This window comes from Larus michahellis, chromosome 1 (genome assembly GCF_964199755.1).
Source record: "Larus michahellis chromosome 1, bLarMic1.1, whole genome shotgun sequence".
NCBI classification, from domain to species: domain Eukaryota; kingdom Metazoa; phylum Chordata; class Aves; order Charadriiformes; family Laridae; genus Larus; species Larus michahellis.
Genome location: NC_133896.1, coordinates 192,122,147 through 192,148,278, shown reverse-complemented (window position 1 = coordinate 192,148,278; position 26,132 = coordinate 192,122,147). Strand labels below are relative to the sequence as shown.

The window sequence follows — 26,132 nt, the reverse complement described above, 5'->3', positions numbered from 1 at the left end:
GCTCTTGGTAAGGTGGGCAGCTCCTTCAGAGGATAACTGCAACAACCCTGCCTAGCAGGGATGAGATCGGCATTGCTCTGATGCCCTAGCAGGCCTGAGTAAGCCACAACTGGCAGCTACGGCCACCTCCCTTGGCGGGTAAAACAAAGTTCTCAGCTATTGAACCTGCTTTAGCAGCTCTCTTGAAGACAGCTGGACAGCTGGATCCAATTCTCCTTCAAAAGAACAAGTGCCAGAGCCCACAAGCCATCTCTGACATCTCTTGACAACACACCGGTCACATTGGTTGTGCTGTTTGGCCTTCGCCCACTTCTGGCTCCTTCTTCTCTTCCATTGCTAGCAATAATGGTGCAGCACACCCAGACAAAGCTGTTGGGAAAAGGCACGGGGGAACGTGGATTGGGAGCCGAAACTACTTGGATACAAGGGAGATGGAAATGCTACATTGATCCCTCAGATAAGAACATTTGGCATGCAGCTGAACGACAGTGAAGAAGAGCATTAGTCTTCCAGATTTTTATTCATCTCCATCAGGCTGTAAGCCTTGTTTCACCAGAACTGTGAGTTACAAGTTACAGTCATTTGAATGATATAAAGAGGGGCTGGGGGAAGGCAGTTAAAAAGCCGAGCTGTCAGTTAGAGGGAGAGACTCTGAAAGAGGCCTGTGAAAAGCTTATATATAGCTATAAGGGTCTGCTGCAGAACCCAGGGTGGTATAAGATGAGCTAGATATGAACATTACATGGTTTTGTTATTTTGGGGTTTTGGTTTTCTTGGATACTTTTCTCCCAAAGACATAATACTGTGCTTTATGGAAGGTGTTAGATCACTGCTTACTGGTGTCTACGACTACCTTACATCACCCCCCCCCATTCTCTTTTCTAGCGTGGAAATACAATGTGCGACTTCGAGGCGCTGTGTTTGATCCAACCTGCTGTGCCCAGGCTACTGTCGATCTGGAGGTCCTGGGTCTGTTTGCTGCCTATACAACTACCACCGCAGCTGCACGGATGACTTGTTTGCAGTAATTTTGACGGTTTGAGGACAATTTGTTGGACTGGCAGAGGTGCCTGGTGCCCTGCATGATGGTAGATACAACGCCCAGGGGAAACAGGCAGCTGCTGTCTGCAGGCGTGGTGCAACAGGGCACCCTCACCAGGTGATGGATTTGCTTCCCAGGCAGGGCTCGCTCGCATGGCACACAAGCTGAGGGAGACTAGAGGTCTCGCAGAACGTCTGGATTTGCTGGATGCTTGTTGTGCAGGGTTTCTCCAGCGACACGCGTGTTCCTGCAAGTCTCTGGGAGCAGACCCTGGCACATCAAGGCCAGATTTGTGGGCGAGCCCACACCAGGGAGCTCACCGCTCGCCACATTTTGGGGGCCAAACCTGCAGCTGACAAGTGCATGGGGGCACTGGGCGCTTCCCGGCAGCCGGGGCGGCCCTGAGCCCACCACAGCTCCCCTCACACAGTTGATCCCGCCGGGGCAGGTAGGGCCCCAGGCCCCCTCAGGAGCATGAGGCCACGGACGAGAGTATGCCCGGCCCTCGGCGCTTCCCGGAGCCCCACGACGTTCAGCATCGAGCCGAAACCCGCTCAGTCGGGCCAAGCCGAGTGGCGGTGCCGGCGGCCATCCCGCCCGCCCGGCAGAGCGCGCCCCCGCCCGCTCCACGTGCCAGGCCGCCGCCCGCCCCCGCCGGGACTACAGCCCCCAGCATGCCCCGCGGCGGGGCGGGGCGAGGAGGGGCGGGCCCGGCCCGCCTATTGGCGGAGCCCGCCGGCGCTGCGTCACGTGCGCTCGGCGGCCGCGCTCCCCCGTCACTCAGCAACGGCCCCTCGCGCTCGTCACGGAGCGTCCCGCTCTCCCCCCGCCCCCCTTCTCCTCCCTCCTCCCCCCCCCCTCCCTCGCGCGAGCCGCCGGGAGCCGCCGCTGGAGCCGCCTCGCAGGAGCTGGGACCCGCCGCCGCCGCCGCGACCCGCCGCCGCCATGGCCGAGAACGCCGCTGCCGCCGCCGCCGGCCTGGAGAACCACCGCATCAAGAGCTTCAAGAACAAGGGCCGCGACGTAGAGGTAGGTGAAAGGAAGGAGGGCCGGCGGCGGCGAACCGGCCGGGCCCGGCCTCCCTCCCTCCGGCGGGTGAGAGAGGAGGGGCCGGGGCCTGGCGGCGCTGCCGGCGGCGGGCGGCGGGAAGGAGGCGGGGAGCGGCCGCCCGGGGCGGGCGGGCGGCGGGGAAAACGCCCGCGGGGTTTTTTTTTTTTTTCCTCCTCCGTCATGCGGGCGCGGCCGGCGGGGGGCGGAGGAGGCGGCGGCGGGGGGGAGGGTTGGGGCGGCCGGGCCCAGCGCGGCCCCGGCGTGCCGGCCCCCTCCGCCGCCTCCCCGGCATGCCGAGGTGCGCGAGGGCCCGCTGGGGCCCCGGCAGGGCCGGTCGGCGGCGGGATGAACTCCCCACCTTCTCCGTGCTGCCGCCCCGTCCTGCCGCCTCCCCGCCCCCGCGCTGGGCTCGGCGGGATCGGGGCTGGGATGGGGCGGACAATGGTGCCGGCCGCCTTTTGTGCCAGCTCCTCCGGGCGGTAATAGCTTTTTCCGCCGGGGCCGGGGGCTGCCCTGCCCGGCCCCCCCTCTCCTGCCCCGCCGTGCCGCTGCCGCACACGGAGGCCTGTGCTGGAGGCAGGGGCCGCTCCCACACTCCGATCTGCCTTTTTACACTGCGCTGTCCTGGCCCATTTTGCTTCTTGTACAGCCTTAAACCAACCTCATTTTTATTTTTTTTGAATGCTGGTAGGCACATAAGTAATCGTCTGCTGGGCGTCTCCATCTAAATCGGGAAGGAGTGTGGTGCTTACTAAGGCCGATGGGGTAGTAGTTTACTCCCCCGAATTTCAGAGGCGCTGTGTGATTAGAAGCTTATTCCCTGGAGGTGTCATTACCTCTGTGTCACTACCGGGGACGTCTTCAATTCTAGTGGCAGTCAAAAAGGGAGGAAATCCCAGATCTTGTGTTTAAGGTTCTGTGATAGGAAAGGAAGGGGGAGGGAGTTGTTCTGAAATCAGACTAGGATTGAAATCGGATTAGGATTCGCTGGAGTGAAAACCTAAATATGTGTGAGATTACATTGACATCACCCGAGGGGCTTTTCCATGCTTCTGTTGATTTTATTGCTTAAATTCACATCTGTGATCAGTAGGGCTGGAATTTTGGTCCTTTGAAAGGACGTTTTGTATCTTAGCAGAATTCACACCTCTGCTGCTATTGTTTGGGTGGAGACAATTTTATGCAGGTCAGGCTTAGCAGCAGCAGTGTCTTTAAGATGACATTCACAGTGTAAACTAATCTTTATCTTAATTTTTTTTGAACTTGGTGACAGTGAATCTTTCTCACAGAAAATGTTGTGTGTAAAGACTATGATAACTTCAGCACTTCTGGCTAACATTAGTAAATGTTAGAAAGTAACTAAAAATTGCCCATCCTTCTGTTTAGCAGTTGCTTTTCAGGGTAAGGAGGAGGCGTGGTGGGTTTCTTTTTCCCCTTATCATCCAGTGAGACTCTTCCTGCTGCTCCTCATTCATTTTGTCCTTGTCTCATCTCCCTGTATTGGTTACTGGCTTTGTTGCTGCTTTCTCAGTCACTGACTGGCCTGAATCCATCAGAGCTCTAAACAGGGAAAGGTTAGGTATGTTCATGCCTAGTGTGAACTGATCTGTCATCCATACTTGCTTATATTATAGCATGCCCAAGACTAGGGGAATTAAGTATCTGCCTCTGGGGGGGGGAGGAAGGGAAATGACTGCCTAAGCTTTACTGAAATTAGTTATACTAGACCAGCTAAGGTAGCTTAGCTCTCATTTCTTCCTGAAGGGGAGTAATTATTTTGGAATAGGGTATTTGCTGTTATGGAGAAGTCTATCCTCTAGGGTTATCTTCCAGTATGCTGACTGACTTCCTTTTGTGGCTGAGCCGAAGACTCTTTGGCAGATAGCTCCAACAATGTTAATGTGGTTAAAGCTTTCATCCACACTTTTGAAAAGAGTTAAAATCTAAGAACCATCTTTCTTTTGGGGACGACTTTAAACAGATTAAACACAGAAGTATGAAGAAAGTTGTGTACCCATGGAGATATGCTAAAATGATATAAACATGTCAGTGTCTTTCAAAACAAATTGATTTGTATTAAATGTCTGAAATTTTCTACTGTACCTCCTTTTTGACTTTTTTTCTGATCATGGTGCTTATTTAAAAGTTCATATTAGAAGTACCCTTCTAAGTAAACTTTATCTAACTTTAGTCTCTAGAAGTAGAGCAGTGTAGGTTTATGGTAGAGAATGAAGGAGAGCAGCACTGCTATGTAATTTCCATTACTTAGTGTGCTTCTCTTGAGATACTGCTGCACAGACTGGCTTGCTGACTGGACAGTTTGTCTGTACTTAGTGAAAGTTATCAGTTCTCCACAAAACGTGGTTTGTTTTTTTTTCTTCCTAAATCAAATATTATATGTAGTTCCCAACTGTCAGCTACTAAATACACTTGTTTTGGTCCCTGTGCAGCACTTTTCAGTAGGTAACTTTGGAATCCAGGAGGCATCAGTGCTATCATTGGCATTGACCTGCATCTACACATTTTGTCAAGTTCCAGCAATAAGAAAATAAGTGGTTAGGATGATGAAGGAATAAATTCTGGTCTGATATCTAGATTGTATCCTTTGGAAAATCTAAAATATTCTAAGCCGTATGCTCTGAAGTTCAGTTTGAAAACAGTGGCGTTTGAGTCACCTTCTGTCTGGAGACAGTCGCTGCCTTTGAACTCATCAGGCTTGAATACATTCTTTGGTAATATTCCTTTTGGCTTCTAATAAATAGTGATGAGTTGTTATTGATCCCCTCTGGGTACAGACTCTTCTGCCAGACCAAAATACTTACTCCTTTAATTTGTAGTTAACTGATATTTTATTACTGGGTTTGCTAGGCCATATAATTGTCTTTGCTTTTTTGTTAATGCAACTTTAAGGGAAACAAAAGATGAGTAAGTACTTCTGTTTTGTGTTAAGACAGACCTCGGTCCCCCATGCAACTTCTCACTGTGCTCCTTTTCTGAGAGCAAAGCGACATATCTGTTGAGCAGAAGTCAAAGCTTCTGAATCCTTGGCCTGCATGGGTTCACTCTGCTTTTCCTAGTTTCAGGTTTGGGTGGAAGTTTGTTACACTTTTGCTGGCTTCCTCTGTTAAGGAGATAAAGTTGTGTATATAGAACTGAAATTCTGATTTTGAGGTATTAATACTCCCAAAAAGTATTTAGCCCCCAAAAGGGGTAATAGCAAAATCGAATGCCAGAAATGAAGTGTTACTCACTTAATATGAGTTTGTGTTCTTGCTTTTATTAGTGAGACTCTTCTACTTTTATAGGTACATGTGATTAGCAGCAGACAGACCTAACCTGAACCTGCAGAGGTGAGCTATAAGGAGCCAAGACACTAGTGGCTTCATCTGGACAAACAACTGCCAGAACAGTTTCTCCTCACAATCTTCTCAATTTTGTATTCTCTAGAGATGTGAAAGGGCTTTTTAAACTGTCCCATATATAAAGAAAACTTCCCTGTGTTGCTCATAAGTGTATAGTCTTAAGTCTCAGTGGGTTTCTTCTAAATGTGTGGCTCTGATTATTCCAATACTATTGAGACTTTACAGGACAAGATTAAACAGTGCAATCACTTAATTCATAATATCCGTTGTAACTGATGGATTTATTTGGTTTTTTTGACGTCTAAGCTCACCTAGCTTTTAGAAAACCTAATTTGAACCTTCTGATCTTTCCATTTGCAGTTCTTCAACTTCATTCTTTGCTTAGTAACTTTCTTCTTAGACTTTTTTACTTCTCAACATTCTTGGACAGAACTGTTACTTATTCTTTATTACAGTAGCAGGCACCCATATGTTGGCTCACTGTTCTGATGTTTAAGGTGACAGATCAAACAATTCAGCCCATTTCTTTGTGTCAGGATTAGTCAGCATCCCTTACTAAAACTGAGGAAAGATTATTGATGAACAAAGATGTTATAATTTGTAGGGCTGTCTGCATGCCTTACTGTTATTTTTGTGTGTGGTACAATGAGACTATGTGATCATCTAATTAGAAAAACACACACTGCATCAAATGTAAAGTTCCATGTGCACTCATTAAAAAAACCCAAACAAACAACTAGCAAGGAGTTAGTGCCTTATAACCTAAATAACTTTCTGTAAAAACACTTCAGTGACTGGGATTAAAATTTCCTTTTTGTATACTTGTCATACACTTAATCATAAGTTAAAAGAACACAAGTCCTTGAACTTCTGTTGCTTAGGCTGTAGGATTAACCTCCTGAAATTTGTTGAAGATTGTTTAGCAAAAGGAGACATAGCCACTCTGTCATCTTTCACCTACTCCTGCTCTATTTGATTTTAAGATTCAGAGGCCCTGGCCACTGATGTCTTTTCCCCAGTTACTTTTTTTTGGGGGCAATTGTATCACCTTTGGGCGCAGGGACTTTGAAGGATCCATTTTTATTCTGTACCTTCAACATCCCGACCAAGAAAATGGGCTTAGCCCAGATCTCCATCATCAGCTCTGGCAGCTTCAGTGTATTTACTGTTGCTGCTTTGCTAACAGTGTGTATCTAGTTCTTGAGGATGCTTGAATTTATTCACATTTTTCTGTCATGCTGCCATAATTTTTTTTTTGCAAGAAGAGAAATACCGTCCTGGGGAGGCCAAATCTGTACAGTCTCTGGGCATCTGAGAAAGGTATAGGTTGACTTAAAGCCATGTTCCCGTCAGATATCAAAGGTTTATTGCAGTGGAGGTACCATAGCTGCACAGTGTTAAGAAATGAGCAGACATGCTGCTACCAGCTCATTTCTTGATGCTGTTCTGTGCACTGACTAGTGTTCTTGCTGTCTGCCTGTATTCCCCTCAAACACTGCATGGAACAAGTAAGGCTTGTAGCAATTCCAGAAAGTCTGTTACTCCCAGATACTTTGCAACAATCCAGTTTCTTTCAGGAGATGCCTTTTACCTGTGCTGGCTCAAAGAGGTCAGTGTGAAGGGGAGGAAGTATACCTTGTATAGTGGTATTTAACTATCGGATTGTTAGCTTTTCACAGTCGGAAAGATTGATCAGCTTTCTGCCTTTCACTTTGCTGGCACAGGAATGGATACTGGCAAAAGAAGGGCTGGGAGGGAGTAGGGCTGTAACAGCTGATTTAGGCTGGTTTAAGCTACTGTGGACGCACTGTCTTAATAGCCTCGCTGGCTTGGTGAATCTCAGTAGTTTAAGTGAAAACACAGGTGTCAGGTAGCTTGCTGTTGTGAACGGAGTTTAATAAAAGGTCCAGTACTCTCATGCAGAGTTTCTAAGCTCTGACTCCTGCAGCTTCTTTATTGCCCTTTCAGGCCAGTATACTCTTGGCAGAATAGAGGTGTACATGTTTGTACCTTGGAAAGAGTTACCTGGGTAGGAAGTAAGAGGTAGATGTGGAAAGCCTCCTCAGTTGCTATTGCTACAGAATTCTCCAAACTTTAGTTAGTTTGCAAGTGAGTAGTACAATGCTGTGAAACGTTTGTGACTTTTGGCAGAAAACAAACAGCTGATAGGTCCACTTAGATATACTCTCTTTTATTTTCCTTGTGAGGTTCAAAATCAACTGAAAGCATTGCATTTTAAAATACTTAAAGACACGGATACCTTAGAATCATAGAATGTGTTGGGTTGGAAGGGACCTTTAAAGGTCATCTAGTCCAGCCCCCCTGCAGTAAGCAGGGACATCTTCAACTAGATCAGGTTGCTCAGAGCCTCATCAAGCCTGGCCTTGAATGTCTCCAGGGACGGGGCCTCCACCACCTCTCTGGGCAACCTGTGCCAGTGTCTCACCACCCTCATTGTGCAGAACTTCTCCCTAATGTCTAATCTAAATGTACCCTGCTCTAGTTTAAAACCATTGCCCCTCATCCTATCACTACGTGCCCTTGCAAACAGGTAAGGTATGACCTTAGGAAGTCGTAGTTTATTTCAGAAATACCTGTGGAGAAAACAATTTGGAGATGGCATCTCATGATGAGCGTAATCTTCGTAAGCTGATTGGGATCTGTACTTGCTGGATTGAGGCCCAATTATTGCTGTTTGTTGTTGTGATATACCAAGCCTTAGCTAATCTTACTGTAATTACAGAATCTGTTTTTCTTCATTTGTGTGTATTTGTAACACTGCAGCAGTTGCACTAGTATCTCTAAAGTTTCTTCTATTAAAGAATTGATTTTTAGCTTGTAAACTGTCAAAGTTGGTAGCAGCATAACTGTCATACTAGTTTTAAGAGGCCTTTAGATATTTTTACATAAGTTCTTTGAGGCTGTAAAACCTGTATTTTCCAAGAATAGGGTCTATCAGCTGTTTCCAAAATACCCAGCAGTGTAAAACTCTGATACTGAATTGGTATTCCTGATTGCTTCTTTAATATCAGAAGCTGTGGGCTTTACATTCCATTTCACAAAATTTCATATGGGTAGTAAAAAGAGCTAGTTTCTTCCAGAAAGTTAGTCCTGCATCAGAACTGGCTGTGCGTTGGAGTGAACTAGCTACAAAGCTCTTTGTGTTTCTTTAATTTTCGGCTCCCTTAGCTTCCTGAGCCAGCCCTTCACGTCTGGGGAAGACCAGTGCTGGCTCAAAGAGGTCAGTGTGAAGGTGAGGAGGTATACCTTGTCTAGTGATACTTAGCTGTTGGATTGTTATCCTTTCACAGGCAGATTGACACCATTAAATCTGCTGGGGAAGCTCCATATCGTTTCTTCTGTGTCAGCTGACACTTGTCTCCTTTCTCAGGTTAAGCAAATGTTACAGTCAGTTTTAAACTTGATTGTGTGTGTGTAATAAATGCAGCAAGTACAAAATAGGAATATGTATACGCTGTATGAATGCCTGCAGAATGTGACACAGAATTAATATCTTCCCCATTCAAACACCTATTACTGAATTACTTGTTTCCCCATATTCTGTCATGTCTGACCAGCTGAGCATCTCTTCTTGTGCATTTTTAACCTTGCTTATTGTCAGATTCAGTAACAGGTGGATTTGGGAGGTAGTAATGGACTAGGTGATTTGCAAAATCAACTTGGAGAAATGGCTTCCTCATAGTTTGACTTGTTAGCCCTGATGGAGATGTATTTTAATGAGTGTTCAAGCCCCATTGCAAACTTGCTGCTGTGGAACGTACCCAAAGCTTGTTTTCATGAGGAGAAGATGGTTAGAAGGTGGTCAGACAGGTTGCTAGGGTGACTTGCATCCAGGTATTTCAGAGGTGCAGTAAGGGATTCCTGGCCAGGTACAATGTGAGATTTCAGGTTTGCAGTTCTCAGAAAGTCCTAGTCCTTGCCTTTTCTTAGTCAACTACAGTGCAAGTCAGAAAGTTGATGAAATTATGCAGAGAGACATTGTAGCTCTCTCCCAGGTAGGCTAAGGTCACCCTAACCAACAGATACTGTCTTTGCATGCAGCTTTTTGGCTTTAGGGTCCCTTGCTGCTTTTCATGCACACAAATGTTAAATGCAAAGTCAGTGGTAGTGATTTCTCTGCACCAGAAATGTGACTTGCAGCCAGATATAGAAGGCTTTTCACATCAAGAGAGAATCCTGAAACGAGAGCGCCCTGCTAGGGGTCAGTAGGATGCTGTTGACCACTGTTCGTCAAGTGTGCAAGAAGCACATGGGCTGGTAGTGGGTAGTGTTCATAACACACAACCGTCAGCAGTGAAGAGCAACCTTTCAGACAAGAAGAGACGTTTATGGAGCTCTGACACAAGCAATCAATGTGACAGTGTCTTTGAGCATCACGAGCTGCCAGCGGAAGTTCAGAACCTGTCAGTACCCTCTTCCCATGCCCATTGCCTGTAGGGGTATGGTCTGTGCTCTGTATACCTCTGTGCTCAGTGTAACCTGTGTTTTGATGGGCACTATAGCTGTGAGGTTTGAAGGAGTTTTGTATTGGTTCTTGTCCGTCAAAACCAGACCATTTCTGGTGGTCTAAGCAACTTTTTAGGGCTAGCCTTTTAATGGAAGGATGTCTAAATTGGAATATTTAGAAACCGAAGGTATCCTCGAGGAGAGAAGTATGATACCCAAAACGTTCAAATGGCAGAAACATGTAATCAGGGCTTATGTCATGTTAGAAAGTGAGGTAGAAGCATCTAGAATTCATGGTACTGAGATGATTAAATCAGAAGGGTTGCTGACAGGGTTCATAAAAGATCGTGGGGTGTTGCTGGAGTGTATTTTCTAATTCCTAATACTCCATCTTCTTCCTGGGTTATCCGCTGGGTTTGTTGTTTTCTCTTGCATCTTGAGCAGAATGATCTCTTCATAGATTTAATTAGGCAGCTAGCACGTTTAATCTTTTTTTCCCCTTTTGATTACGTCTTTCAAAAAATAATAAAAAAAAATCTGATTTTTATTTGAGCCATGTAATGGCTCATGTACACCAGAAAAGCTTACTGTGGTTGAATATATAGACTAGCTCTCTAAGGACTTGATTTGTTGTTTTTTTTTTTCATGGCACCCTGTGAATGTATGCAAATTGCAATTATTATTTCCCATTTTATAGATAGAATAATAGCACTTTTTTTTTTCCTCACTTCACAGGGAGGTGCTTATAAATATATCATAGAATCCTAGAATGATTGTCTGAGGTACTTTGATATTATAGTTGAAGACTTTAAGTATCTGGAAAGGGAGTGGCTTTGTTCAAACATAGATTGCACAAGAAGGTAGTATCTGGCTAGTAGGCTTTTTTTTGGTTTTTTTTGGTTTTGTTTTTTTTTTTTTTCCTAGGGGAAACTAGTATAAATATTTAGCAAGCTTAAGAATGTCTGGTCTTCTGCAGCATTTGCCCCAGAAGTCTGTGAGGTCTTTCCGACCAAATACTTCATTTTGTAATTAGATTCTTGAAAGGGGTTATCTACGATTTTATAAAAGCTTTTACATTTAAAAGGGCTTATTTATGTCTTTATGCTGATGTAAAGATCAAAATTCTGGTCTGATGTTTGCACCTAGTTACCGCGAACGGTAATTTTAATTTTTCTCTTCTGTTTTCTGTTTTCATGTCCTGTATACAAGTGAAGACTGTATTTTGGCTGTGAAATATGGCATTAAAAGTGGTGGATTTGGTTTCTGGTAACATCTGTTAGAAAAAACTGAACCTGTACCTCTGAATTGGGGTCAAGATTGTAGAAGGGGAAGGGGACTCCTGCTTTTTTGCAATGGCAATCGACTGTTCTGCTTATTCAACTGAATAGACAGGTTGGTGTACTTTCTCTTCTGGCTGAGGGAATGGGAGGGATGCTTGCCTAGAAATTCTAGGAGAGGACAGAGGTGGTGTCATGTCTTGAGAGAGACCAAGGAGTCATGTAGGTGCTTTCCTTGGTCTCTCTCAAGGACAGGATAAACTTCCATTTCTAGGATATTCTGAAGTGTCTGCCATGCTGTTTGTACAGTACAGGAAAATAATAAGTATCTTTTTAGTGTTCACGTATCTGCATAGAAATTTGTATACTCGTGAAAGCAGATTCCTGTAATATAAAACTGTACCAAATTTCAAATCCTTTTATGTATTTTAAGTGTTCCAAGAAGGCTTAGTCTTCTTTTTCTAAAAGTGTGACTAGGAATCACTTGTAATTAGGTTATCTTGGTTATCTACTGTTCTTGCCTATTTGGCATACCACAGTATTCGGATAAGGTAAAGCTGGCATAATTGTAAAATTCACTATGCCCTTCTGTTTCCAAAAAGTACAGGAAAAAATGAAAGACTTGTATACTTCAGACCAGTAGTTTCTATTGGGCTGTAGCATAAATGAGAAAACTCCACAGTTAAGTTCCTCAAGGTGGGCCCTTGTCAAAGCGGAGATAACAGTGGCTGCGTTGCCACCGCTCTTAGTAAAACTACGGACAGGTTTCTTGCTCTGTTAGGACCACAGGACAAAATGAATACTTTGAATTAGTTGGTGATCCTTGCTGCCTGCCTGTTGGTCTGTGCAGACCAACTGATGAGTTAGCTTGAGGTGCTGTGGGATTACCTGGAAACTTCAGTTTGACTTCAGATGGAGCAATGGAGCCCATATAGGGGCGATGTTGTGGTCTTTGGTCTGATGTCAGTAAAGGTATAATTAACAGTGTTAAGATCTATATCTTAATGGATATGCTGTAAAACTTTTGACTAGGTATGATGTCCTTCATTCACATGACTGCAGTAACTGGAAATCTTTTAGATTCTGTCTTCCTTCCCCCAGTTGAGTTTTGATGTTGAATTCTTTTATTCTATATTAAAACAGCAGATAACATGTTGATTGTATTCTGGACTGCTTTGTGTCCTTCAGCTTTGGTGCAATTTGTGTTGAATGCATCCAGCTAAATTGCTTCAGGTCCAGTCTCCTGAGGATTGTTTGATATGTCTGTACTTGTAAACTGGGTAATTGATATATGGAAATCAAAACATGAGCGCTCACATCTCAATTCTTTGCTGGTAGTAGCTCGGTAGGCAGGTTAAACAAATGCAGAGAGGATGTTGGGACCTTGAAGAATATGCTTGCAGAAGAGCTGGTAAGAAATAAATTTAGCAATTGCTTTTCTGCTGTCTTTTGGAGCAGTAGAAGTAGATAATGTGAATGGTCAGCTTTGTCTGCTTCCATAGGGCTTTCAGGTGAGTCTGCACCATGAAGCAACAATGATTGGAGGCTTGTGGCTTTCCATATTGGCATGCATGTGTGACTTCAGTGAGTCATTACCCATCACTAAATAAGAGAGTCACAGTGGATATCTGATGTATCCAGTTTGCTGAGACTAGCCAGGTTCAGATACTTGAATTGTCTTGCCACAGACTGGCTAACAAAAAGCAGCTGGTATTCATTTTAGGGGCCCCAAACTGGGGATTAAAAATCAAGTAGCTTGGCAGCTCCGACTGCATAAGAACTAGTTTTCCTTCAGCAGCCCTTACTAACCTTGAGGAACGCAAGTCCCAGACAGGTTATGGCATAAAATACAGTAGTGTAAATATGTCACTCTGCTCCTAATGTACCTAGTACTGCATTAAAGGTTATGAGCCAAAAGGAAACTTTCTAGCATTAAGGTTCTGCAGCACACAGAGAATCTGAACCAAGTTGTCATGCTTTCTGCAAAATAACAGAATGTTTCCCCAAAAGAGGAGCAAATACCTTTTGGTTCAAACAGCAATCAAAAGAAATAAAACTCTCTCGGAGTCTCAGGTCAGGGTACAGGCACATTGTAAGTGTATTTGGCTGCTTTGGTAGATCTGTTGCTTGTACTGTGGAATCCATGTCCCCTGCCTGCATTTCTAACTGGGTCAGCATAATTTAATATGGAGCTATGATAACAAAGCCAGAGGTGAAGTTGTTCTAACTTTGTAGTCTGTATGACTGAAAAACATCACTGTTTTTCTTAGAAGGACAATTTGGAGCTTTATGGGAGTACTTGGTAATTAGGTAAATCTCAAAATTGGGTGAGGGGAAGTGATTTGGTGAAAGAGTCTGCCTAGAACATACACTGAGGGGGGGTAAAAAAGGCTGGGTAGTAATCCATGATGCTTGTAACTAAAGGAATAAACCTAGTAGGAAGGGTTAATTTTGACTAAACACTTGTTTTAGTTTGGTATGGATGTCAAATCTTTTTGCACATCCAAAAGAAACAGAGGGTATTAATGTGTACAATGTCATTGGTTTTAGTTCTTTCAGTTGTGATTAAATAGTTGCATTCTGACCATCGTGTTGCTGTCTCAGAATTTCAATTTAGTAGTCTCAGAATTTTTCCTTCATATATTGTGATTTGCTTGCAATTCTTGGAGTAGGCTATATGCACTTTGAAAGCGTGAACAGGTAGAACAGCAGCATCACCTTCTATCAGCGTCCCTTTGTCTCTCTGGTTTTTGACTGAAGCTGCACAAGAACAAGTGGAACAATAACATCAGTTTAAGCCTCAACTTTACACATACTAACAAATTATATTCATATGCAAACATGGAATATTTAACTTCTAATGTTAACAAAAGATAGGCAGATGACAATCTTAATCATCTCAACTATTGTATACAAACAGGCACTTTAAAATTTTTTCCTGCCCAAAACCAGCCCAGCTCCCAGGCTTCTGCATTTTCATGTGCATTGCAGTATTTCATGCTTGTTAAAAGGTGTCAGAGAAGGAATAAGGAAAAAAGGCTAATAAAGCGATTTCTAGGGAAGAACAGCATTTACTTCATCAATGCAAACACCTTCTCCTTTCACTGTATTGCACCCGCACCTACATTGTGGAGTATTTAAACTGTACTCTAGGGTATGCTCATATGCAAGAGGGGAGGTATTAGTTAAATCCAATCCAGCTGTTGGAACTGGGCCAGTTTTCTTTTCTGTCAGTTAGGCAGGTGGAAGTAGCCTGGAATTGACTTGCAAATCCTAATCTCTTCGGGTACGCTGTATGTTTAATCAAGCTACTTTGCTATCCCAGCTATGTATTCAGGGTAGCTCTTTCCTGTAAGATTTGTATCTTCTGGTTTTCTGAGACCAGTTCCTGTAATGTTGAGAGGCAAGAGCAGAAAATAAAGAAATTTAAATGGCCGGTTATCTCTTAATGAAGTTTGTAGATGCGGAGAAATTAGAATCAGTCAGTGAACTTATTCTTTCTTTTCCACTTAATAGCTGAACTTTCAAAAGCAGCTAAATGCACATCTTACCAAAGTTCCTGAAAACTTAGGTTTTGTATCCAGAGAATAGCCAAAACTGATATTAGTGTGTAGTGTTCATCTTGTCAAGGTGAGCTTGGCTTTCCCGCTTATGTGGGCTAGCTGCAGGCTGATGCATGCTGGTTGGACAGCAGGAGGGCAGGGGTGGCCAAGCAGGAGAGCAGGGGTGGCCAGCTAAGTGCTTGTGGGGCAGCTGGCAGGCCAGCCGTGCTGGCAACATTGATATGCTGGCTGGCATAAAAACATCTGTTCCCTGCCTCTCCATCTCTGATGTTTTCTGGACTTGCTCCTGTTGCAGTGAAAGTGGTGTAAATGTGTTGATTAAAAGATGACGCTCCTCAGGTATCCCACTTAATGAAGTGGCTAGTCTGGGTGAGAACCACACTGAGCTCCAGATCTTGTTGTTACAATGGTAAGCAGATTTTTAGTCATTAGATGGTGATGCTTTCATCTTCCTTCTCACACAATTGACATAGCTAAAAACGGTTAAAATGTTTAAAATTCATGCCACTTACTGTTGCAGCATTTGATTATTTTTTTTTTTGCTGTACAGAGAATCTACATTATTAAACCTCTTGTACGTGAAACTTCATTTTTAATTTCATTTAAGAAATCTTTATCCCAGCATAACAAAGGGAATGTAATGACTTGAGCTTCTCACTAGTTGTGTCATTCATACATTTAATAGTTTTGATTTTCTGATTTGTACTGTAACGGGAGATGAAGTATAAACAGGTATCCAGAATTTCTTGTCTCTGAAAGTGATACTTAAGGGACTTTAAAGTGCTTATAATTGATTAAGATTGATTTTTAGATATGAAGTAGAAATTTCAAATTAACAGAAACCCTAAGACTAGTCCTGATATTTCATTGTGAATGAGATATAACTTGCATAAAATGGTACCAATGTTTTAAATCATTCTTTCGTAAATACAAGGACTCTTCTGACTGCTATGTCTCAAATGTGGTTTTGTCCTTTTGAATTAGCCTGAATTATTTTCCTGTAGTTTAGTATGTCTTTGGGAGAGGTTTGGTTTTTTGTTTCCCAGGAAAAACACTCTACGCTATGTATTTGCTACAGAGGGTTTTGGAACATGTGTTACTTTGTTCTGATGTATGTAAGACAGGTACAGCTGATTGGTTTTGGAATTCCTTGATTTTTTGGGGGTGTGTTTTTTTGGTTTTTTGGGGGGGTTGGTTTGTTGTTTGTTTGGTTGGTTGTTTTTTGGTTTTTGTTTTTTTTTTTTTTTTTTAGTTTACAGAAGCTATATCAGTTGCCTTTTGGGGTAATGTATTATACAGTTAAATGTTTTCTATGTTAAACAAAGGCTTAAGCAGCCAGAGAAGCTTGCTAGACTTAATTCTCTCCTCTAGAATCTCAATTCTATTCAAAACTTCAAAGTAGTCTTTTTTTTTTTTTATGTTTGCCAGGAGAGTACAGATAGGCTGTCTTAGGACATCAAGTGGTAGTGTTACAGCAGTGATTCTTGCTCTTTAAGTGAGTGTCTTGTGCACCTTTGTGCAGGGTTTCACAAATGGTACTTGTGAAGTATGTGTGGTTGAGCCAGAGGGTCCCAGATGTTCAGTCACTTAAAAATAATTGTTTGAATGTGCTGGCGGTAAGGGTTACTGTTACACTGATAATTCAGAATTGTCCGGGGTTCTCTTTAGCCATTGCTTATTGATATCAAGAATTTTATGTACAGTTTTGTCTTCTGTCATAAACCAAATATCAACTGAAAAATCAGTAAGACGTTTCCCTTCTCCACAGGTGGCTCTGAAATTGAGCTTTGAGTTTCCTGTCAGCCTCTTGTTGGAAGAGAAATACCAGAGCTGAAAGAGAGATACCAGAGCTGAAACGCTGATCTGATGAGGATGGCTGTATTCTCTGTCGCTTCTGCCCATTGAGTGTGTCAAAGGCAGTTTTACAGGGGCTAAGGCATTCCTTGAAGTCTTCTTTGAGGCTTGTTTTATTTTCAAGGTCTAGTGTCTCTTAAATCTCTTGTCTTTTGTCAGCTTAGCATTTTTGTGTTTTTTATTGGCCTGAAGCAAGGTTCCCTTACGGTCCGTAACACAACAGCCCTAATGTGCGTAGTGATTTTCTTTATTAGCGTATAAAACTAATTTCAGTTTTGATACTTCGATGGAACTAGGGATTATTTTTCTTTCAAGTGGAAGGTGCTAAGGAGAGATTCTTGGCACATAAACTTGGTATCTGGCTTTGGAAGGCTATTCAGAAATTCAAGGTAGAAGTGCGAATACTGGTGTATCTAACAGCATCTAGTAGATCTTTTGTTATGCAATTTATTATTTTTTTCTGGTTTATTTTATAAAATAACAAAATATCGGGGAAATTGAAATTAGAAATATTGCTGAACATCTACTTTGGGCTTGTTACAAGACTTAACGGTACTTGATGCGTTACTGTGGTTATGTCAGCCTGTCAAACACACTGGTAAGTAATTGTTCTTCACAGATAGTGAACTGGGGAGAAGAAATCTCTTGTTGCAAAAGCCTTATGAACTTAAGTCTGACTTGACTTGTAATGTTGTAGCACAATTTGGTAAGTGTTGTATGTTCTTATTTCTTAATAGTACATGCTGACTGATAGTTACTATTCACAATTTACACATACACCTTGTGTATGGTGCATTAATATCTCTGTTTTGGAGCAGCCTCACAGTTCGGATTCTGTGTGAATAAACTGTCATATTTTTTGTGATTTATAGGATTTTCCCTACGGGAAGTTTTGCCTTTCTGAGATTTGGAGTCTGGGGTTTTTTTAATTATTCAGCGAAACAGTTCAGATTTGTCTTGGGGGGTAGTTTTGAGATGTGCTGTTTGTGTGACATGAATTTTAGTACATTAAGCCAAGAAGTGACCGCGGTCAGATGCTGTGGATGTCAAACACTGTATTAGATCCATTGGTAACATCTCGCTAGACTTCAACTCATGTTGCATGTGTGCATGGTTGTCCTCCCAGCCTGAAAGCTGGTAATGAATCCGTGGGGTTAAGTTGCAGAATAATTCTGTGTCTTCTCTCTGTTTTAGCTGACCTGTGTCGGTTGGGGAAAATGTTCGACCTTTCTACTACTATATAAATCTCTTGTAAATGCCTATGAGTTCCCTACATGCTGGGACTTGCAGGTAGCATAAAAGTGTGTTATTTTGGATGCAGTGGTAATGCTTCCTTAAGGGGAGGCTTGCAGTGGTACTTAGGACTGCTTCTTTTATAAGCTATTGTATTATAGTATGTTTACTGCTTCTGAGGCTGTAGGAAGGTGCTGATAACCTGCTGTATTTCTAAAATGTTTCGTCTGAAACACAAGCTTTAAATACCTACCTTTTAAGAAATGCCAAGTCAGGACAAAAAATTAACTGGATCACTTAAGTCTGGGTTTTGGAGAGTAAAATTTGGGCTTTTCCCCCCACATCAGATAAGGTTAGAAGTTGTACCTTGTTTAAAATAAAACTTGCAAAAGCCTGGCAAGAGAGTCCAGTATATAGTATGGTGCTGTATGTATACGTGCATTTCCAGTAATCAAATGAGGTTGAAGCATGTTTTGGTCTTAAGAGTATGGTCTCTCAAGGCAAGGATAGCCAAATTGCAGACATTCAGAGGTCTATCATAGAGCAGTCCATCACTAATGTGGACTAGTCCATCAGCTCCTGTTGTAAAGAGGAGAAAATCAAGACGGGGAATAGTCTGAACAAATCCCAATTAAGTGGCAGGCATAAAACTAAGAAATCAGGCCACTTGCGAGTTCATACATTTGTTTTTCACATACCTTCTATAATTGCAACAATCGACATGTATGAAGTGAAATCCATGGTGTTAAATATGTTGGTATGTAATGGTCATCTCATATGTCAGGGACATGAAGTGGAACAGTAGTATCATCAAGTTAGAAATAATGTCAGCGTTACATCTAGCTGAGGGCACTGGTCATGATCCCACCATGGCAACCAAATTTAACTGCCGGAATGTACCATAGGCTCTTTGGGAACTTCAGTCCCATGTACTTGCAGGAAGACTGTAGCCCAAACACTGTACTACTGATTCCTGGATGATCCTGGTGATCCTGACGTGCTGAATTTTCAGAGATGCTGTGCCAGCAGCAAACTTTGCAAGATGGGAGCCCTTAGTTCAGTGCAGGCTGGATGAAACTCGTCAGTTCTGTGACATTGAGGCTAAGTGATATCCCCAGTTACCAGCCTACTTGCTTTGAGAGTGGAGAAGTGGCTCTGGATTTAGTGGTGACTACTACCTATTGTGCCTTTAAAGGAAGAAGGAGAAAAAAGATGATGTACTAGAGCTGTTTTGAAAGAGAAACTATATATAATAAGTTTAAAGGGAAATACAAAAGAACATCTAAAAGTATGAAACCCAGGTAGTATGGAGATTGCCTTAAGATGTGTATTAAAGCTCAGAAAATGTGTGCTACTGGTCAGCAAAAACATCCACGTAGTTGATGACCTTTTTTGAAGAGTCTTTCTAAAGAGGGGTAGCTTTCTAAATGAGGAAAAGACGAGAGATTCTTGCACGATAAATGTAAAGCCATAATGGAGTAGTCAAATATTTTGAAGGATCAGTTTGATAAAGGTGAAAAACTAGTAAAAAAATATTGAGACAAAATTGCAATAGGGTAGGATCAGTGGGGCTGAAATAATGGAAGTATGAAACAAAGATAAAACCCTAATTGAAAAGCTGAAAGAATTATTTGCCTTTAGAAAGAAGCGTAGAATCTTCCCAGTAGAGCCTTTATGGATGACTCTGAATAACTATCTTTAGTCCAAGCATTGTTAGAAGATGTTTTAGAGTAAATGGATGAAATGAATAGTAATGCCTTGCCAGAGATTGCACTGTATTTGGTTTGTTTTTTTTTGTAAACCAAAAATATTAATCTGCTGAACTCCTGAATACAGCTTATAGTCTTTCCTAAATCCACCTTGCTTCCAGAAGAATGGTGGGTGGCAAATGTTATCACTGTCCTCTGAAGAGCTTCAGATTTGATCTGATTTTCCTGCTTAGTAGGAAATATTCTAGAGTGTTATCACATGGATAAATGAAAAAATGTAGGAGTGAATTGTAATTACGGGGCAAATTTAAAAGTAAATTATGCCTTGCATCCATTAAATTTCAAATCTGGTACATACAATAGTGGATTTTGGGGAGAACATGCTAATGGACAATCAAGTTAACTGATTTGTCATGTGATGGCAAATTTAAGAAAAGTAGGAATAAAAGACTATATTTTAGGAAGAAGTGCGGCAATGTTACTAGTGAGAAGTTCTGCAAAGGATTCTGGTGTCTAGCACATTTGGAATGCTCAAGAAAGAGTTTTATAGCAGAAATGCAGCTAGAAAGACAGCCTTGTCTCACTATATTTTTCCATTGAAATGCAGAGTTATCATGGGGAAGACGTATTGAAAAACAGTTTAAGGCTATTTAGTGCCCTTACATTTGATGCCGTTTTTAAGATAATTCAAATATAAAACTCTAATATAGTGAGAAACTTGAATGACTGGTCTAGCTAGTTACATGTAATGACTTTTCAGGTTCTTCATTTGTCCATTCCCAACCTACCCAATGTTCTCCGATTCCCCATCAATCCTGTCCTGTCATACTGAGGTGCTGCAGCAGGCTCAGATGGTCGCAAGAATCAAATGGCTTAGCAAAGTGATGAGTAAATCAAATGTAGCTCTGGTAGATGCTCTGGTGCTCGTGTCCTCTTACTGTAATGAGGACTTGCTTTGTTTAAAGTAGTATAGTTCACGCTTGTAGATATAAGAGGAGAATTGTGTCTGTTGAGTGAGTTGGTTAATTGAGCAGTGGACAGGAAGACAAGCCTTCCTTACTCTCGGGTCAACCTAAAATAATTAAATGAACACTGCTGTACAAACTGGTTGGGAACAGTGAAGCTAAGACAAAATTCTAAGCACTGTAACTACATCCTGTATAGGTTCATGGTGTGAAATCTGCTCATTTCATTTACCTGTGTTTGAGCTTTAGCATGTTTGGTATTTCCTCTGCTGGATGACAGGGAGCACTGGTGTTTTCTCTGTACTGCTGCTTTTCACTGTTACTTTTGAGCTCAGAGAAGTTATTTGCCCTAACTCAAAAGGAACATGATAGTAGCAGTGAAGGTCAGTAGGAAGGATAGGACATAGAAAGTATTTTAAAAGGCTAATTTTAGTTAGTGTGGGTGATCTTTCTAGGCTGCCAGCAGTCATCCAGCCCTGATTTTCTCTGAATTGCATTCTGATGGTACATGTCTCTTCTGCTGATTGTAAAATGAACCTAGGGAGATTGTCTCCACTAAGCTAAAATTGTTCTTTCTCAGTCTTGTGATCTCTTTTAGCTAAGAGGTATAGCAGCATTGTAGGGAATGCGTTCTGAGTGCCCAGTATCTTAAAGGAGCCGAGGTGTTTATGGACTGGTTTTCTTTTACAGTGTTTAGGCTATAGATCCTAAGTAGACTCAATGTCACTGTACTTCTTTGTTTCCTTTTGCCACAAGCTGAATCTGTCTTGTTTTCATTGAGCTCAGTCATCTTCTGTCATTCGTGGTTGATTTCGGCGAGATAATTGGCATAGGTTACGTGCTTAGGTTGTGAATGTGAGACTGCCTCACCTGTATTTACTTCTTTCTTTAGTGTGCACCTATAAACGCTTGGAGAGTCATTACAGTGAAACTCTACAAGGAAGTCAATGTTTTCTGCCTTTGGGATACTTATTGTGGTTTATGACTAAGCTTTCTGTAAGGTGTATAATCTTGAAAAAAAAATAAAAAATAAAAGACACTAAAGAAACAACTCGACCTTTCCTAGCAAGATGCATGAGTTATAAATTACGCACACTGTTTTCCTCATCTTTTTGATGAATAGCTGCACTTTTGACCTAGAAAAAACTGACTCCAAAACAAAACACTTCTTTCTTTACATACAAATCTTTTTTATTCTTTATTTACAGACTATGAGAAGACACAGAAATGAAGTTACAATTGAATTGCGGAAGGTGAGTCTGCTTCTGTTTATCAACTGTGTTACTTTGCTAGTAATACTCTGATGTCTTAGCTAAATATTTTACCATAAGCTTTGCTTTATGGACCCAAACTTATATAAAAGCGTTGTAAGATTGTAGATTACTAATTGTGGATTCTAGTGGTAATTTTACTCTCCAACTCCTTAAGCTCAGTGCGGCAGAACAGTAGTGCCTTACTCCAGTGTATCGCTTGGAAATAATCCATATTCAGTTGCTGTATCAGTTCTTATATTATTACAGTGAAGCTGTCAGCTGTTCAAATGTTTTAAAGTCTCCAAATGGGAAAAGGGAGAGTTTTAGCATTTAGAAAGTGTGGATGTTCTTTTATTTGTTTTCTGGAAATTACTGTTTCTGTGCTGTAGAGGGAGTTAATTTTTAGGGTCAGATTTGGGTTATATTGGGTAAATACCAATATAGTTGGGAAGATCATGACCATGAGAGGTAATCTAGTTCAGTGCTCTGCCTAAATACAGGATTAGTTACATCGTTGTCATTCATAACACTTGGAGCAACCTTTCGAAGCACCTTAAAGGATTTGCTGCTGGAGGACATTTTCTCAAGCTAAACTACTCTTTGGCTGTGTGTGTAAAGAGAAGGGGTAACTGTTTATCTGCCTTTGTATACCTTCAGTATATTCGAGGACTGATACTGGCCCCTTTAGTTTTATCCTGTTGAGACAAATTGAGTTCTTCACTCTTTCCTTGAAAATTCTGTTTCCTGGATTTTGACTTGTTGCTGCTCCTCAGATCCAAATTGTCTGTATCTTTCTGGAAGCGTGGAAGTCTGGAAGGATGCAGGCCACAGCTGAGGTTTAAATGGCATAGTGAAAAAGCAATTCTTAACACAGTATTCCTATTTATATTGAGTATGTTGTTGACTTGCACTCAGCTTGTGATCCGTTATATCCTTCGGACGCTTTCTACAGTACTGCAAGGCAAGGGTAGTTGTTTACGTTCTCTATTCGCATAGTTAAATAAATGCAGAAGTTCTAAATGTGATTGCTTCTTGTCTTTTGAATTACATCTGCTTTTTCCAGACTTTCTTAACTTGAATTCCCATTCTGTTCCTCAGTATGCTTCAAAGCCTCCCTACCTTGGTGTCACACATGTTTTCTAATATTTTTGTTAATGACCTGATGGAAGTTTGTGCTTTCAATGTTCTAGATGTGGGCCAAGCTCCTTTGAGTTTCCCATTTGATGCATATCTCCAGTTTGCCTGTTGACTCATTTAGAGTCTGAGTGGGACTTGCTTAGGATTGCACACCCACCCAATTTAATCTAATTTTTTTTTCATTATTTGCAAACTGAGAGAGAAGACAAAAGCCTTGCTAAAATCATGGTGAAGGGTTTGTAAATAGAAGTTACGTTGATAGAAATTAACTTGGCTTGTTTTTGAGAAATTTTGTCTGCACTTATCACCTGATTATGTAGGAGCTACCAACAATCTTGTGCTAGTATTTTCTTGGGATCCTTCTACTCTTCTTTAAAAAGAGGCTTTTTCTTTTCTTTTCTTTTCTTTTTTTTCAGGTCTTGTAGATAAACTTCTGTATCTCATTACAGTATCAAAAATAAGTGTTTGTGAGATTCATCCTGAGACTCTAAAAATTAGTTGAAGAAAGCTAATTGGACCCAGATGACTGTGGAAAAAAATAATACTTACATGAGCATGATGCCTCATCTAAAAATTGTTTAATGCTTTCATGTTTTCCTAATCAAAGAAACTAGCTGAACATACCTGAATGTGTTGTGTGGCTTAAGCTGGCTATGGCCTCATCAGTACTGGCAAATGACTGAGGTGTGGAGAAAGCTACTTTTACATATGGCAGCAGGTACCAAGTGAAAAATGAAATTAGCTAGTTTTTGCTTAAAATGAGATTTTTGGTAATTAATTTTGACAACTGAATTATCAGTAGTTGAGGTTTATGCTGACATGCTAGAGGCCCTCTCTGTTCAGAACTCGGTGTAAAACTTGCTGTATTACCGTGGAATCTGCACTGGGAAGAGTCCTTCCTAGCACTTGGGCAGCCTATGCCTGCTAGCAAAGCAATGCTGTAAAAGATGGCTTAGCTAATGCAGCATATCCTCATGTATCTGGTTAAATTAAGACTGCATGCGAGCATTTCAGTGCAGTCTTTGGAGAAACCTTTGCGGTGCAAAGTGAGAATTTTAATTTAATCCTCATAGAATCATATGGTTGGAAGGGACCTCTGGAGATCATCTAGTCCAACCCCCCTGCCAGAGCAGGGTCACCTAGAGCAGGTTGCACAGGAATACATCCAGGCGGGTTTTGAATGTCTCCAGAGTTGGAGACTCCACCACCTCTCTGGGCAGCCTGTTCCAGTGCTCAAAGTCAAGAAGTTCCTCCTCATGTTTAGGTGGAACTTCCTATGTTCAAGTTTGTGCCCATTACCTCTTGTCCTGTCCCCGGGCACCACTGAAAAGAGCCTGGCCCCATCCTCCTGACACCCACCCTTTAAGTATTTATAAGTGTTGATAAGGTTCCCCCCTCAGTCGTCTTTTTCCCAGACTGAAGAGACCCAAATCCCTCAGCCTTTCTTCATAAGAGAGGTGTTCGAGTCCCCTAATCATCTTGGTAGCTCTCTGCTGCACCCTCTCCAGCAGTTCCCTGTCCTTCTTGAGCTGGGGAGCCCAGAACTGGACACAGTACTCCAGGTGCGGCCTCACCAAGGCAGAGTAGAGGGGGAGGATGACCTCCCTTGACCTGCTGGCCACACTCTTCTTGATGCAGCCCAGGATGCCATTGGCCGGCCTTTTTGGCCACAAGGGCACATTGCTGGCTCATGGTCGTCCTGTTGTCCACCAGGACTCCCAGGTCTCTTTCCACAGAGCTGCTCTCCAGCAGGTCAGCCCCCAACCTGTACTGCTGCATGGGGTTATTCCTCCCCAGGTGCAGCACCCTCCACTTGCCCTTGTTTAATTTCATAAGGTTCCTCTTTGCCCAACTCTCCAGCCTGTCCAGGTCTCTCTGTATGGTGGCACAGCCTTCCAGTGTGTCAGCCACTGCCCCCAGCTTTGTGTCATCAGCAAACTTGCTGAGGGTGCACTCTATCCCCTCGTCCAGGTCGTTGATGAATATATTGAAGAGGACTGGACCCAGTACTGACCCCTGAGGAACACCACTTGTCACTGACCTCCAACTAGACTCTGTGCCCCTAATCACTACCCTCTGAGCTCTGTCTTTCAGCCAGTTATCTGTCCACCTTACTGTCCATTCATCAAGCCCACTCTTCCTACGCTTCCCTATGAGGATGCTGTGGGGGACTGTTGTTGAATGCCTTGCTTAAGTCAAGGTAGACCACATCTACCGCCCTCCCCTCATATATCCATCCAGTCATGCCATCATAGAAGGCTATCAGATTAGTCAGATGTGATTTCCCCTTGGTGAATCCATGTTGAGTACTTCTGATAGCTTTCTTTTCCTCCACGTGCCTTGAGATGACACCCAGAACAAGCTGTTCCATCATCTTTCCAGGGATGGAGGTGAGGCTGAGCGGCCTGTAGTTCCCCAGCTCCTCCTTCTTGCCTTTTTTGAAGACTGGAGTGACGCTGGCTTTCCTCCAGTCCTCAGGCACTGTGCCTGTTCTCCAGGACCTTTCAAAGATGATGGAGAGCAGCCCAGCAATGACTTCCACCAGCTCCCTCAGCACTCTCGGGTGCATCCCATCAGGGCCTATGGACTTGTGAATATCTAATTGATTTAAATGATCCCTCACTCGATCTTCCTCAACCCAAGGGAAGTCGTCTTCTTTCCTCGTTACTTCCCCCAAAGCCTGGAACTCCTGAGGGCTGGGCTGAGCAGGAAAGACGGAAGCAAAGAAGGCATTCAGTAACTCCGCCTTTTCCGCATCCTCCATCACCATGGCTCCTGTTTCATTCAACAGTGGGCCCACGACTTCTCTGGTCTTCCTTTTGCCTCCAGTATACTTGTAGAAGCCCGTCCTGTTGAGCTTGACATCCCTAGCCAGGTTGAATTCCAAGGCGGCCTTGGCTTTCCTCGTTTCATCCCTGCACACTCTGGCGGCATTCTTGTAATCCTCCCAAGGGGTCATAATTGGTTTTTGTAACAGGTTACAATTTCAAGGCCATTTTATTACAGATGCATGGTGGGGAGTAAGTTGCATACTTAATACAAGGTGTGTCTGGGTGGAAGGAACCTTGTATGTGCCAGTAATACCTGAGTGAAAATGAGGAAGAGGTAGCCTATGAGCTGCTAGTGACTTTACACTGAAAACTGCACGTGCACAGATCAGTTATACGCTTCAAGAGGCCTTAGCACTGGATGTAGGTCAGGCTGTAAATCAAGAGTGCAC

General features: G+C 42.6%; 1 protein-coding gene across 1 annotated transcript in view; it reads left to right on the top strand.

The window, feature by feature from the left end:
• The first annotated feature begins 1,754 nt into the window (after window positions 1-1,754).
• KPNA3 (karyopherin subunit alpha 3) overlaps window positions 1,755-26,132 on the top strand; it is a 54,450-nt gene continuing 30,072 nt past the window's right edge. The window contains exons 1-2 of the mRNA XM_074566215.1: window positions 1,755-2,071; window positions 21,731-21,775. Of these exons, the coding sequence (XP_074422316.1) occupies window positions 1,988-2,071; window positions 21,731-21,775 (129 nt within the window). The 5' untranslated portion in view covers window positions 1,755-1,987. The remainder of the gene's footprint in view (window positions 2,072-21,730; window positions 21,776-26,132) is intronic.